This window comes from Phascolarctos cinereus, unplaced genomic scaffold (genome assembly GCF_003287225.1).
Source record: "Phascolarctos cinereus isolate Bilbo 61053 unplaced genomic scaffold, phaCin_HiC Scaffold_8;HRSCAF=390, whole genome shotgun sequence".
Taxonomy (NCBI): domain Eukaryota; kingdom Metazoa; phylum Chordata; class Mammalia; order Diprotodontia; family Phascolarctidae; genus Phascolarctos; species Phascolarctos cinereus.
In genome coordinates, this window is record NW_027556291.1 from 54092938 (window position 1) to 54106663 (window position 13726).

The 13726-nt window shown below is 46.4% G+C and overlaps 1 protein-coding gene across 1 annotated transcript in view; it reads left to right on the plus strand.

The window, feature by feature from the left end:
• The first annotated feature begins 892 nt into the window (after nt 1-892).
• KIAA1210 (KIAA1210 ortholog) overlaps nt 893-13726 on the plus strand; it is a 49933-nt gene continuing 37099 nt past the window's right edge. The window contains exons 1-2 of the mRNA XM_020975099.2: nt 893-997; nt 1115-1584. Of these exons, the coding sequence (XP_020830758.1) occupies nt 893-997; nt 1115-1584 (575 nt within the window). The remainder of the gene's footprint in view (nt 998-1114; nt 1585-13726) is intronic.

A 13726-nucleotide genomic window follows, 5' to 3' on the forward strand; every position in this document is an offset into this window, starting at 1 on the left:
TTTCATTTTCTTCCTCCCTCCCTCTCTCCTTCCTTCCTTCCGTCTTCACTTTTGTTTCTTATGTCCCACAATATAGTTAGAGGATGTTGGTTCAAATTCTGCCTCAGTTTACCACCTGTGTGACCCTGGGCATCCTTCTCTTCCCTGGGCCTCAGTTTCCTTATCTAAATGGACTCTGGGGTTCCTTCCAGCTCTGATTTTAAGCTGAACCACAATTTATGCAGCCTTTCCCCTATCAATGACCACCTGTTTTGTTTCCAGTGCTCTATACCACAAAAATGTTGAAATGAATATTTTCCCGCAGATAGGACCTTTCTCTCTGTCTGTGACTCCTTGGACCTAGCAGTGAGTGGGCTCTCTGGGTCTGGACATGTTGGTTACTTTCTTAGCCTAATTGCGAATTGCTCTCCAGACAGCGTGTACCACTTCGTAGCCTCAGCAGTAGCTTATTTGCGTTTCAGTCTTCCCGAGGCCCTTCCACCATTGACCAGCTCCATCTTTTGGCATCTTGGCCAATTTGCTGGGTGGGAGGTGAAACCTCAGAGCCGCTTTGATGTGCATTTCTCTTCTTATTAGAGATGTGGCCCAGTCGTTCAGGGGGTTGTTAATAGTATACAGTTTGCTGTCACCCTCGAAGAAAGTTCTTTGGAAGCCTCAATTCTGCATAAACGAGAGTTGCTGTTATGACCACCCCTCAGCATTCTTTTAAAAACTTTTATTGCTATTTATTGTTTTTGCATCTTCTACTGGTCCTGCACTTTCTGAACACAACAAAACTTTTTTTTTTTAAACTGCTTTTCGGGCCTGGGCCGCTGCCAGTGTTTCCCCCAAGCCCCAAGCCTCTCCCCACTGATTATAATCTTAGCTAGGGCTTCTACTCCGGAGGACGACCATGATTCCGGACTGTGACCTTGGCAGAGGCGCCTCTGCTCCTCCTTCCCCCTTCTTTGCCCCATGGGCGGCTGGCCGGGGAGGACAGCCACGTGCCCCGTCGCCTGTGGGCTGAGGTGGCCTCGGGGAGGGGAGGGGAAGGGAGGGGGGAAGTGGAGGAAAGGAGGAGTGAGCTGTGGTGCCTCCGGACGGAGGGAACGGGCCGGCCCTTCCCCTTTGGCAGCTGTCCAGGCGTGAGGGGGAGGTTTGGGCAGCGCGAGCCTTATCTGGCCCGGCCGACAGCAGCCTTTTTAAGGCGCGAGAGCAGAGGCTTGGGCTGCTTAGTCAGAGCAGGAGCCCGACGGGAGCGCAGAAGGAGGTAGCGGAGCGCTGGGCGCTTGGGTGCCTGCCTGCCTGTCTGCCGGTCTTGCCTGTCTGTTTGCCTGACTGTCTGTCTGTCTCGGTGTGCCTGACTGCCTTTCAGCTTGCCTTTCAGCCTGCCTGCCTGCCTAGTCGGGGCGCCAACTTGCCTGTCGGGGTGCGCTCTGGATTTCATGTGTTTGCGTGCTGGCGCGCTCTGGCGCGCACAGATAGTTTAGACCTGCAGGAGATCCGAGTGAGTAGCGGACCAACTATTCCAAGCAGATCCCGGGAAGACCAGGTCCAGCTCAGAGACACCATGACCACTTCATACCGCTGCTGGAAAGCCAAGAAGTAAGTAGCCCGTCTCGGGGCGCCCTCCGTGCCCCGGCTAACCAGACCTCAGGGGGTGCCTGTAGTGGTGTTTTGCCAGGGCCGTCGTTACTAACACACGCTCTAATGTAACGGCGCGCGAGTGGGAGCGAGGTAGGGGGCCTCGGGAGCTGAGTAAGACTGTTCCAGCTTCCTTCCATGCCACTGTGAGCGTCTTTCCCTTGTCACCCTGCCCTCGGTGGGGAGACTGACACCAGCCGCTGGTTGGTACTGCTGTCGGGCTTTGGGGCGCCAATGCTCTAAGACAGTGAGAAGTCCCTAAAGAGACTGACCCAAAGGGAGATCCACTCGGGGAACCTGTGTGCCCAGTAAGACTGAGTAGAGAGGGAGATGGAGCGGAAAGGCAGATGTTCCAAGATGCATTGGTTAAGAATTCCCCAGAGGACAGACCTTTCCTTCAATCATCAAACCCCAAAAGGTACCCCGATTGTCCAAGACTAATTTCGCTGATAAGGAACAAAATGCAAACAACCTTCTCAGGGGACAAGTTAGTCAAAGTAATCGTGTTTCATTTATATCATGCATGTTGGTTAGCAGCCCACGTGACTGAAAAGGAACATATCTATGGACGAGGATCGGCTAGGCAAGCCGGTGCTCTTAGGTAGGAACCTCGATCCAGAACTGACAGGGACCTCAGAGACTATCTGGTCCATCCCACTCCTTTTTCAGAAGAGGAAACTGAGGCCCAGGGAGGGAGAGTGACTTGCCCAAGGTCACCCATAGACTCACAAGAGCTTACATCTAGAGTTGGAAAAGACCTCGTGCTCCAAAGGAGAAAATAGGATCTTGAGGAAGTGAAGGGACTTACCCTACACAAGTACGAACTGGTGAAATTGGAACTCGGGACCTCTACCTCCAATTCTAGTGCTCTTTCCATTGTCAATACTGCTTCCTTTAAGGGCTTAAAAAACCCAAACCCTTCTTGGGCCTCAGTTTCCTCAGTCTGCAAAAAGAGGGGGGTTTTTCCTTTTTTTTTTTTTAAATGGATTAACTTTTCAGGAAAGGTATTTTGCATAAGGGTTTGTTTGAGTGTTGGGAAATGTCTGTTGTGTGCAAACAAATTGAATCCATATATTTAAAAAAATTAACAAAATCTCTGGTGAACAAAAAAAATGATAAAATGAGAAGCCCTTTCCAACTTTAGCCCTTTCTATTTCAGTTCTATGATCCTAATGAGATCATGGTGGGGTGGGATGGGGGAGAGTAGAGGGAAGAAAGGCAGGGAACTTTGAGAGAGAAAACACTAGAAGAGATTTCCTTGTAAGAGTTTGTTGACATCTGTATAGTTCTTATTTTCTAGCTATACAGGTGATGTAAATAGGGTTGGAGTAAAGCAATCATTCTATGTGCATTTATTGAGTGCCTACTGTATGTCAGACACTATGCTGGGTGCTTGTGTTACAAAGACAGAAATGAAAGAGTCTTTACCCTCAAGAAATGTACTTTCTCACTGGGTGAAAGAACCAGTACACAGGTAAGTCCCAAGTCATTTGCTGAGAGGGAGGCAGAGACCTGACAACTGAGGCTATCAGGATAGGCCTCCTGTAGGAGGTGGTACCTACTCTACTTTTCTGGTGGCCTTTGGCAACGTGTTTGTGTGCCTGTATATACATGATTATTATGTGATTATTTTGTTTTCACTTGTGAAGTTAACAAGTCTCAACCTCCCTCTCCACTCTTACAGAGTAGAATTCCTGTTAGAGATGGATTCTAGTCATTCTGCAGCTATCGACTGAGGTGATTATAGCTGACCTAGGAAACCAGGAACCTTAGTGGGAATTCCCTAGAAGCTGACACTGGGGCTGAAGTACAGGTTTGAGTCCTAGTGTCCTTACCAAATGATATTCTCTGTCTTCTTTCCTCTTTTTCTCCTTCCCTTCTTTCTCTCTTTCCCCATTTCTTTCTTTCCCTCCTCTTCCCTTCCCTTCCCTCCTCTCTCTCTGTCTTTCCCTCCCCCCTCCTCTCTTCCTCCTCCTTTTCTGTCTCTGTCTCTCTCTAATTTCATCTCTCTCTCTCTCCTCTCCTTCCTCTCTCTCCCCTTCCCTCCTTTTTATCTCTTTCCTTCCCCCTCCTCTCTTCCTCCTCCTTTTCTGTCTCTCTGATTTTATCTCTAATTCTCTGTCTCCTCTCCTTCCTGTCTCTCTCTCCCCTTCCCTCTTATCTCTTTATTTCCCTCCCCCCTCCTCTCTTCCTCCTCTTTTTCTGTCTGTTTCTTCTCTCTCCCTCTCTCTCTCTCTCTCTCTCTCTCTCTCTCTCTCTCTCTCTCTTCTCTCTCTCTCTCTCTATCTCCCTCTCTCTCTCCCCCTCCCTTCCTCCTTCTCTCTCTTCCTCTCTGTTTCTTTCTCTTCCTCCTCTCTCTCTCTCTCTCTCTCTCTCTCTCTCTCTCTCTCTCTCTCTCTCTCTCCCTCTCTCTCTCTCTCTCTCTCCCTCTCTCTCCCTCCCTTCCTCCCTCCTCTCTCCTTCTTTCCTCCTCCTCTGTCTCTGTCTGTCTGTCTCTCTGTATAATCTCCAATTTTCATTTTCCATCTAATTAGTTGACACTAAAGAGCCATTATCAGTAGGACATGCATTCTGAGTCATTTATCCAATAGTGGGGATGGGTTTACACCAAGTCCCCTCTGAGCTACACCAAGTACTGTATCTTTTCTGCTTTCTCCCTTACCAAAGGATACCCATGTTCCTTTCAGCTAAGGAGGAAGCTAAGGGGCCCAGGCACTAGGCCACTGGCCACAGACTCATTAGTACTAGCTACCACTTTCTGTGTTTCAGTTCCAAAGCAACAGTCTCAAGATTCACTATGAAAAGATAATGGCATCAGAAAATGTGGCCTTACTCCACCCTGACCAATGTGTGCACAGATGTGTGTTTCTTTTGAGGAGACAATAGCCTTGAATTCATGTAGCGCCATTCAAGGATTTGTGAAGTCACTTATCAACTTCACTTAATCTGACATCCTTCCAGAGTAATACTAACTTATGTTTTGTATCAAAGTTTCATTTCATTTTCAAAACACTCCTTAATTGAGAGGTTGTGCAGACATTATTACCATTTTTATTGAGGAGAAAACCCTGCCTAGGGCAGCTGGCTTGCTTGAGGTCATCCAGCTCATAAGTGGAAGAGGAAAAAAAGTGCATCTAGGTCTTTAGAGACAAAGGCCAATGCCTGTGTCCCCCAATGGTGCAGCTGTCCTTCAGAGGCTGGGTGGTATTGGCTCTGTTTTACACATGGGGAGGCCTGAGCCCATTAGATACTATGACTCCCCCTGGAGCACAGAGTTAGTCAGTGGCAGGGCCAGGATTTGAAAGGAGCTCAGAACCCAGACATAGTAGGCTGATTTTAGAGAGATCAGCCCATGAACAGTGGGCCCACACCAAGAACTGTGGGAATTAGAGACCATAGGATTATTGATTGGCAGCTGGAAGAGACTTTAGAGGTCATCCCGTCCAAGGGGAGGTAAGTGAAGCAAAGAAAGTGTAAGCAGCTTGCAGAATTTGAGCCCTGGTCTAACTAATTCTAAGGTCCAGCATCCTGTCTACTGAATTGGAGAGCTGAACCAACCCACACCGATATCCTGCCTTGCAGAAGGGCAACCTGAGGCAGGTGAGCCAGCCTATTCCATTGGCTTCCTTTTTTCCTTTTCAGTGCTTCAAGCACCCCATCCTGCCCAGGGGCATCCACCAGTGCACCCCACCCAAATGTATCACAGTGCACCTCTGTCAAAACTTATCTGTTCTGTGACCCATTCACCCAATGTTTGTCTACATTTAGGATGACTAAATAAACCAATCTGTGGGAAGGTTTTAGTAGATGAGGCTAGCTTTCCCAGCTCAGCGACCTTCAGGAGATACAGTGCTTTAATGCAAGCATAATCTCACAATGGGGGAGATATTCCTCTGCCCCAGTAAATAGCTGGGCAGCTAGGTGGTGCTGCAGTGCATAGAGCACTAGATTTGGAATCAGGAAGATTCATCTTCGTGAGTTCAAATCTGGCCTCAGATACTTATTAGCTATGTGACCCCCGGGCAAGTCACTTCACCCTGTTTGCCTCAGTTTCCTCAATTGTAAAATGAGCTCGAGAAGAGAATGGTAAACCACTCCAGTGTCTTCGCCAAGAAAACCCCAAATAGGGTCATGAAGTGTCAGACATCACTGAAATGACTCAACCAGCAATAATCTGCCTGTTCATAGGACAAGTTCTGGACAAATCCAGGGCAGTCTTGTAACTGCTGTGAATTACCTTCTTTGAGTACCCTCTACCTACTAAAAAGGTTCTAGAGATACAATAGATTAGGGCTGTAGGCTGTGAGAGCTTGAAAACCACCCTTGGGGGGGCATCTTGTCCAAACACTTCATTCAACAGAGGTAGAAACTGAGCCAATAAGTGGGGGGTGGGGTGGAGGGACTTATTCAACATCGCAAAATGATTAAATGTGAGTCTGACTCCCATGATTCTAGGACCCCTTACCTTGTACCATCCTGCCTTTCTCTACCCCAGCTTTTCCAGGCTCAGCTTCTTAAGAGGCTGGTGAATCTGAAAGCTTCCTAGTTCTTGGATGTCGAGACAAGAATGAGTTTCCATCCTCCTTAAGCTCCAGTTGCTTGGGTTCTGCCAATCCTTCTATGCTGGCTGTGTGACTGAGATCCAGATTACAAATGGTGATGATGCCCCCTTAGAACTTTTCAAAGTGTTTTCAACATGTGTCATATAGTGCTGTGTATTATCTGCAAACCTGATAATTGGGACAAGTATCATTACCATCAACCCATTTTACAGGTGAGGAAATAGAAGCTTATCTAAGGTCACATGGGAATCCAATGGAAGAGCAGGGATTAGAGTCCAGAACTTCTTACTATGTCCAATGGTTTTTTTTTTAAAGTTATTGATGCTACGGTAATTTCTCCTTCCTCCACCCCCACCCCCACCTCACCCTCCTTTCAAAGGCTTTAGATCTGGAGCTGAAAGAGACCTCAGAGGCCATTGAGTCCAATCCCTTTCCTATTTTACAGATGAGGAAACTGAGGTTTAGAGAAGCTGCGTGGCTTGTAAAAGGACGTGCAAATAGTTAACCATCAGATTTAGGACTTGAACCTGGGTCCTGGGACTCCAGAGTTAGTGCTCTTGGCACTGTAAAACATGACTTCCCTTTTCTATACTCCCCAAATGAACCCTCCTTTATAACAAAGAAAAACAGCCAAGCCCAGCTAGTCAGCAGAGTGACCACATCTGCCAGTGCATGCAGCATTCTGCAGACTTGGGGCCCTATTTCTTGTGAATGTCCTTTTTTTTTTTTTTTTTGGCAGGGTGGGGAGGGGATGAAGTGGGGGAAATGGGTCTGCACCTGTGTTTTCATCAGTGTAGGATGCTCCCTGAGTGATGGCTGTGGTGTACAGGACAAAGAGTCAGCCTCCTCAGGTACAAACTGATTTTATGATCTTTGGACAATAACTGAACCACTCTCTCATTGCCCCAGGCAACTCTTTAAGACCTGAAGTGTGTGACTTTTTTTTTAGAGTTTCAATATAATCACTTTCCTTTGTAATCCTTTGAATTTTACTTTATGCATTTAAGAACATTCCCCAGACACCGCCCAAAGGCAACCAAAAGGTTAGGAATCCTTGCCTTAAGACCTTAAGTTGTAGGGCAGCTGCTGATCTGCATTGGGTTTACTCGCAGGCATCCCCCATATCAACCTGTGATTAGAGGTTGAGTATCTCCCAAAGGAGTAGAGCTTCTAATCAACCAACCAGCATTTGTTAACCACATTTGTTAAGTATGCCAGCCACTGCCCTAGGTGATGGGGACACAGACAAAAATAAAACAGTCCCTACTCTTGAGGAGCTCACTCCCAGTATGGAAATTCCCTCCACCCATGCAAACTCCTGCAGCCAGCTGGCTGCTGTGCTCATCTACAACTTAACATGTTAGTCATCCAGGGCACAGAAAAAAATGGAGTGAAATAAAACCAATCGATAGGCTCAGGGGATTGTAGTATCCTTATTCTTCAATCAGAAGGGTCCTCAGAAGGCATCTTCTCCAATGCTCTCATTTTACAGAGGAGAAAACAGGAGCCAAGAGAGGTTAAGTGACTTGCCCAGAGTCACACAGCTAGTATATGTCAGAGGTGAGACTTGAACCCAGACCTTTCTGATTTAGCTTTCTAGCCATCACACTGGGTTGCCTCTTTTTGTTGTTTATTGCCATGTGGAGTCCCTACTGGGCCAAGCCTACTCCACTTCCATAATCATTATTAATTCACCGTCTACTATATGTCTAAGAGAACCTGTGCTCCCTGGCCTTCCTCAGTTCCCCAGCTAGCTCACTTGGCTCATCCCCTGTGCAGAGCTCCTGCTTTGAAATGGCAATCCTGCTCAGACACAGCTCTGGCTCCCCCCCCCCCGTAATTAAGTGTATCTAACGTGGTCATTAGAGAACCCCCTGGCACTTCTCATCCTTCCTTCCCCTTCCTATATCAGGAGAAGGGGGTTAGTACTGGTTCTCTGGCAAAGGGCCTGGCCTGAGTATTGCATTCTGCTAACCTGCATTCATTCACTCAGCAGCTTTGGTCTTGTTTCCATCTGTGAGTGTGACTCCAGGATCTAGGAGGCACCAGGGACAGTGAATTTTCCTCCTTCCCTTTGTATGTATCTTTAGCACTTAGCATACTGCCTGGCACGTAGTAATACTTTAAGAAATACTCTGCTGATCTCTCTCTCTCTTTCTCTCATCTATGAGCTATCAGCTATGATATATTTATCTATTTATGAGATATCTAACTCTCTACCTATCTATCCATCTATCATCTATCATGAGTGATCTATCTACTTGTCCATCCATCCATCCATCCATCCATCCATCCATCCATCCATCCATCCACCCTTCCATCTATCTATCCATCCATCCATCCATCCATCCATCCATCCATCCATCCATCCATCCATCCATCCATCCATCCATCTATCTATCTATCTATCTATCTATCTATCTATCTATCTATCTATCTATCTATCTATCTATCTACCTGTCTGTCCGGCTGTCTATCTGTCATGTCATGTATTTCTCTGTCTGTCTATCTCTCCCCCTGCCCCCCTCCCCACTCCCCAAGTCAACATTGTATGAGAGGTCTGGGGATGGTGATGTTATCACTGGAGTCCATATGTGTACTTCACTCATTTGGACTAACTGGAAAAGGAGGACAGCCTGAATTAGTGAAAAGCCTGAACTCAGTGAGGCCTGGACTTGGAATCAGGGAGACAGGTTCAAATCCCACTTCAGACACTTAGTAGCTGTATAACCCTGGGCTAGTCCTAGCCTTAGCCTGCCTAGACCTGAGTTTCCTCATCTGTAAAATGAAGGGGTTGGGCTTGATGATCTTTAAGGTCCCATTTAGCTCTAAATCTGATTCTATGAAACGCAGTTTTATTATTTTATTATTGTCTGAGTGAGCTATTTGGCTAGTGAATAGAGCACCAAACTTGGAGTTGGGAAGACCTGAGTTCAAACCCCATCCTAGACACTAACTAGTTGTGTGACCCTCTCTGATCCTCAGTTTTTCATCTGTAAAATGGGGATACCTTACAGGGTTGTTGTGAGGATCAAATAAGATAATGTATTATTATTTTCAAGCACAACCTAGGCTATTTTTTTTTTCTCTGTAGAGGTCCATAGGGGACCAACTTTAATTAATAAATATACAATATGATAAAAAAAAAACAAATCTGAGTTGGAAAGGACCTTAGAGGTCATTTCAGCCAACCCCTGTAATTTTACTTTTGAGGAAACAGGTATAGAAAGAAGTGGCTTGCCTAAGGCCATAGAGGTTAAGGATGAGGACTGCTAGAAGTAGAGCTGGAAGGGGCCTCAGAGGTCATCTAGTCCAGCTCCCTCATTGTACAGAGGAGGAAACTGAGGCCCAAGGAGGGGAAGTGACTTACCCAAGGTCACACATACACTCCTAGGTCTGCACCTGGAAGCCTCAGAGGCCATCTGTCCCTAACTTGTCGTGTGACTATGGCCAAACCCCTTAATCCCCAGGACCTTTTCTTCTACTCCGTAAAATATGCAGATCATATCAATTTACTATAAAGTAATGCATATGTTAGCACTGATATATGTATGATTATGAGGCTTCCACTGTGAATTTACATAACCAATCATCTTGCTCTCGGATACTTTTCATAAATTCTAAATGAGCTAGTAAAGATATTCTGTGGGAGCCATAAGGGGGCTCCTTGGAGTTTGGCCTTCTATATCCCTCTGGCTACTCTGATACCACCAGGATTCCTCATTTCTGTTGAATAGTGAGCTCACTACCAGGCCTTTGGAAGCAAGGATGCCATAGAATCCTAGATCTAGAGCCGAGAGGGCCCTCAGAAGCCAGCTCCCTCGTTTTTACAGAATATGAAACTGAAGCCTGGGGAGGTGAAGGCGACTGGCCAAAGGCACATACGGATGGAATGGAGAGGATAGATGCAGAGCTATGAGAGAGGACTCTGGGAGGGGAAGTGACTTGCCCAAGGTCACACATGTATTAGGTATCAGAGGCAGGATTTGAACCCAAGACTTTCTGATTCTTAGTCTAACGCACTGTGTATTATGTTACACTTCCTTGTTGATTAGGGTTCTTCTTCAACATAGAATATGCATTCTAGCAAGGGAGGGAGGAGAGAGGGGGGAGTTATTCATAAGGAACTCCTGTATAATCACACAGATAGTAGCGTCACCCCCACTGAGGTGGCCTGTCAGATTGTAATGATGTTCAGGCTACCTCACAGAGTTCCGGGGGGTCATTGGCTACTGTCTTCTCCCCCTCAATGGGGCAGGACAGATATCTCTGATTAGCCCCCTAGGACTCCTCACAAACTCCATGGGCCTGAGTGCTGGTCAGAAAATGTTCATTCCATCTCTCCTATGTGAAAGCTAGTGCCACTGGAGAAAGCCAGGCAGGTAATAGTGATTTGGGAAATTCAGGAGCTTGTGGGCCCTGCTTCTTGGATCTTGGCATGGCTGGCCATTTGGGAAGAACAGAGACATTGGTTTCAACAAGCCCTGCCATCCAGGAGTATAACGCATATGAAATAATTAGAGAACAGGACAAGATAAGCTACAATAATGGCTGCGCTCCAGGTGCCTCTACCTGACCGAGAAGGGCTTGGTGCTGAAAGAGACATGGCAGACCTTAGAGCTGGAGGGAGATTTTAAAGGACAGCCTAGGCCACAGTGACTCAGGTGATGTTGTTTCTTTTTTAAAAAAATTGTTGCTATGCTTTATTTTTATATAACCTTCATTTCCAAATACATTCCTCCCCCTTGGCCTCCCCAGAGGGCTCCACGGGATGTTTAAAAAATTTATTGGGGGCAGCTAGGGGGTGGCCCTGCAGTAGATACAGCACTGGTCCTGGAGTCAGGAGGACCTGAATTCAAATCCAGCCTCAGACACTTGACACTTACTAGTTGTGTGACCCTGGGCAAGTCACTTAATCCCATTGCCTAGCCCCTCCCCCCAAAATTATTTTATTTTTAATTTATGGAAGGAAACAAGCATCTCCATAACATTGTACCATAAAAAGATAATTGTATAAGAAACTGCAAATTTACTATGTGCAACTTGCTATTCCTTTCAAATATGTGACAAAATTATCACATAAATTTCTTTTTTTTTTTCCTCCCCCCACCCTTGACATGGCTATCATTAGACACAAATAGGTATATAATATATACTTGTGTTTGGTTGACTTTGGGTTCCAGCTTGCTTTTGCTGCACGTGGCTTGGTAATTCAGTTCCCTGCTGTCAGTGAGGATACAGCAAGGGTAGAAGATAGGCCCAAACACAGAATGAACCCAGGAAGTTGGGTTTTTTTTTTTAACTGTGATCCTTGGCACAGGCTCATTCTCTTGTCATTTTCCCCCTCTCTCCTTCATGTGGTATACGGAAAGTATTCAGATGAATGGAGGCTCTACACTAGTCGGCTTCCAGTTAGTTCTATCCCAGGGACTAGAAATAGGTTAAGCTTCTCCATTCCTGGGCAGTGATGCACACTGTGTGGTCGCTTGGTGCTGTGGGAACAGTAAGACCTTTTGGCCTCCCTGGCACATCTTTGCCTATTGAAGGGACTCCTTTGGTTGTGAAGCGTCTGGGATTGGGCTCTTCTTCCTCTTGACAAGGTATGTATGTGCTGAGCCCCTGACACAGGGAGGGTGACCCCAGGCAACTCTGAGAGCCAGCGGCGCCCTCCTCCCTTCTCAGGAAGGGTAAACTCTGATTAGGACACTCCATTGGTGGCCCTGATCTAGGTAGAAGGCTCTACACATGTTCAAAGGTTGGGCAGGCTAAATGCCTGGGTGCCCCGAACCAATGCCTGAAGATATCCATCCAAGTCAGCTGAGTGAGCCTGCCTGGTGGACAGGATAGATTGTTGGCAAGGCTTCTGAGACAAGTGATGTTGACCACAGGAAGTAGGGAAGCTTAACTCCCTTCTAACTTTGTCTGAAGTGGGCACCTGGGCAACATTTTGCCAAGCTGGCAATGGGGGCAGAGGGAGGCAATGGTGGGCAGTGGCCCAAGTTCAAGGTCTTGGAGGACTCTAGGACATCTCCTCTGGCCACATTCCTGAGATGGGTGAGCTGTGCACCTCACTCCATGTCCCTTCCCACCTTTCCTAAGTAATTCCGACTCAGGATTGCTATGCCAATTGTCCTATCTGAGTGGGGCTCTTTGAGAGAAGACGTGTAGACACAAGTATATTCAGTGAATTAATGATTTTTTTTTTCGGGAGCAGAGTTAGCACTATGTCACCAGCAGGAAGGTATTACCCACTGGATCAGCCCTGAGATGACCATAACTGTAGTACTAGGGCATGGTCCTCTGTGTAGAGGTGATATTCGAATGGGTCATTCTCTCAGATTGGGGATAACCATCTCCAAGAAGTTGATCAAAGGGTTTTTGGTGCCCCGGAGCTAGAGACGTGTTAGTAAATGTTTAACAACCGGTTGTGAAGAAGGGGAGGAAATGTATGCAAAACACACTTTTCAGTTTAATTTGCATTATTAACATTTTCTCCATCACTTTCAAAATTTAAACAATCAACAAAACCGTGTATCGAGTACTGATTTCTAACATTTGCCAATTTGCAAGGTGTAAATAATCACACTGAAAATTTAACAACCAGCTCCTCCCTGTGTGGAGAAATGGAGCAATGGTTTGGGCTACCAAATGCTATTTGAGTTAACTCTCATTTATGTTTCTGATATCAAAAGTAATAAGGGAACTTGCCTTCAAATTCTTAAAGCATATGTTTGTGATGTTGTTTGAGTAGCCTTTGCAGATGGATATGCTCAGTGATGGTCTCTGCCATGGAGGCTGTTTCTCAGTCGCTGGCTCCTTCTGCCTTAAGCTTCCAAGCAGGTAGATTGCTGTCAGTCAATACTGTCATATTATTAAGTGGGGGTGTGGCATAGCAGTTGGAGGGCTGGATTTGGAGTTAGGAAGACCTGGGTTCAAATCTCTCCCTGACAAGTGTCACTTACTAGCTATGTGACTGTAAACAAGTTATCTAACCTCTTAGAGACTCAGTCTTTGAGAGGCAGCACGGGGAGGTCAGGAATCAGGAAGAGCTGGGTTACACTAGTTGGCTGTGTGATGGACAAATCACTTAGCCTTTCTTTGACTCAGTTTCCTCATCTGTAAAATGAAGATAGTAATGCTCACCTGACAACTGAGATCATTTATGCAAAGGTTTTGTAAAAAAGTGAAAACTATAAAATGTCAGTGATCAGTCAATTTTGAGAATTTCTTGGGAAAGATGCCTTCACTCTGCCCCGCTCACTTTTTTTTTTTTTTGCTTTTTTAGGCAATTGGGGTTAAGTGACTTGCCCAGGGTCACACAGCTAGTAAATGTCAAGTGTTTGGTCTGAGGCCCGATTTGAACTCGGGTCCTCCTGACTTCAAGGCCGGTGCTCTATCCACTGCACCACCTATCTGCCCCATGTCCTGCTCACTTCTAAATGGGGCAATCATAATATGGAACTGCTTCCTAACCTGTAGCAAAACCAGGAAGACCTGGGGTTAGGAGGGGCTAGACATGTCTGGGTAGGGACAGCCCCCAT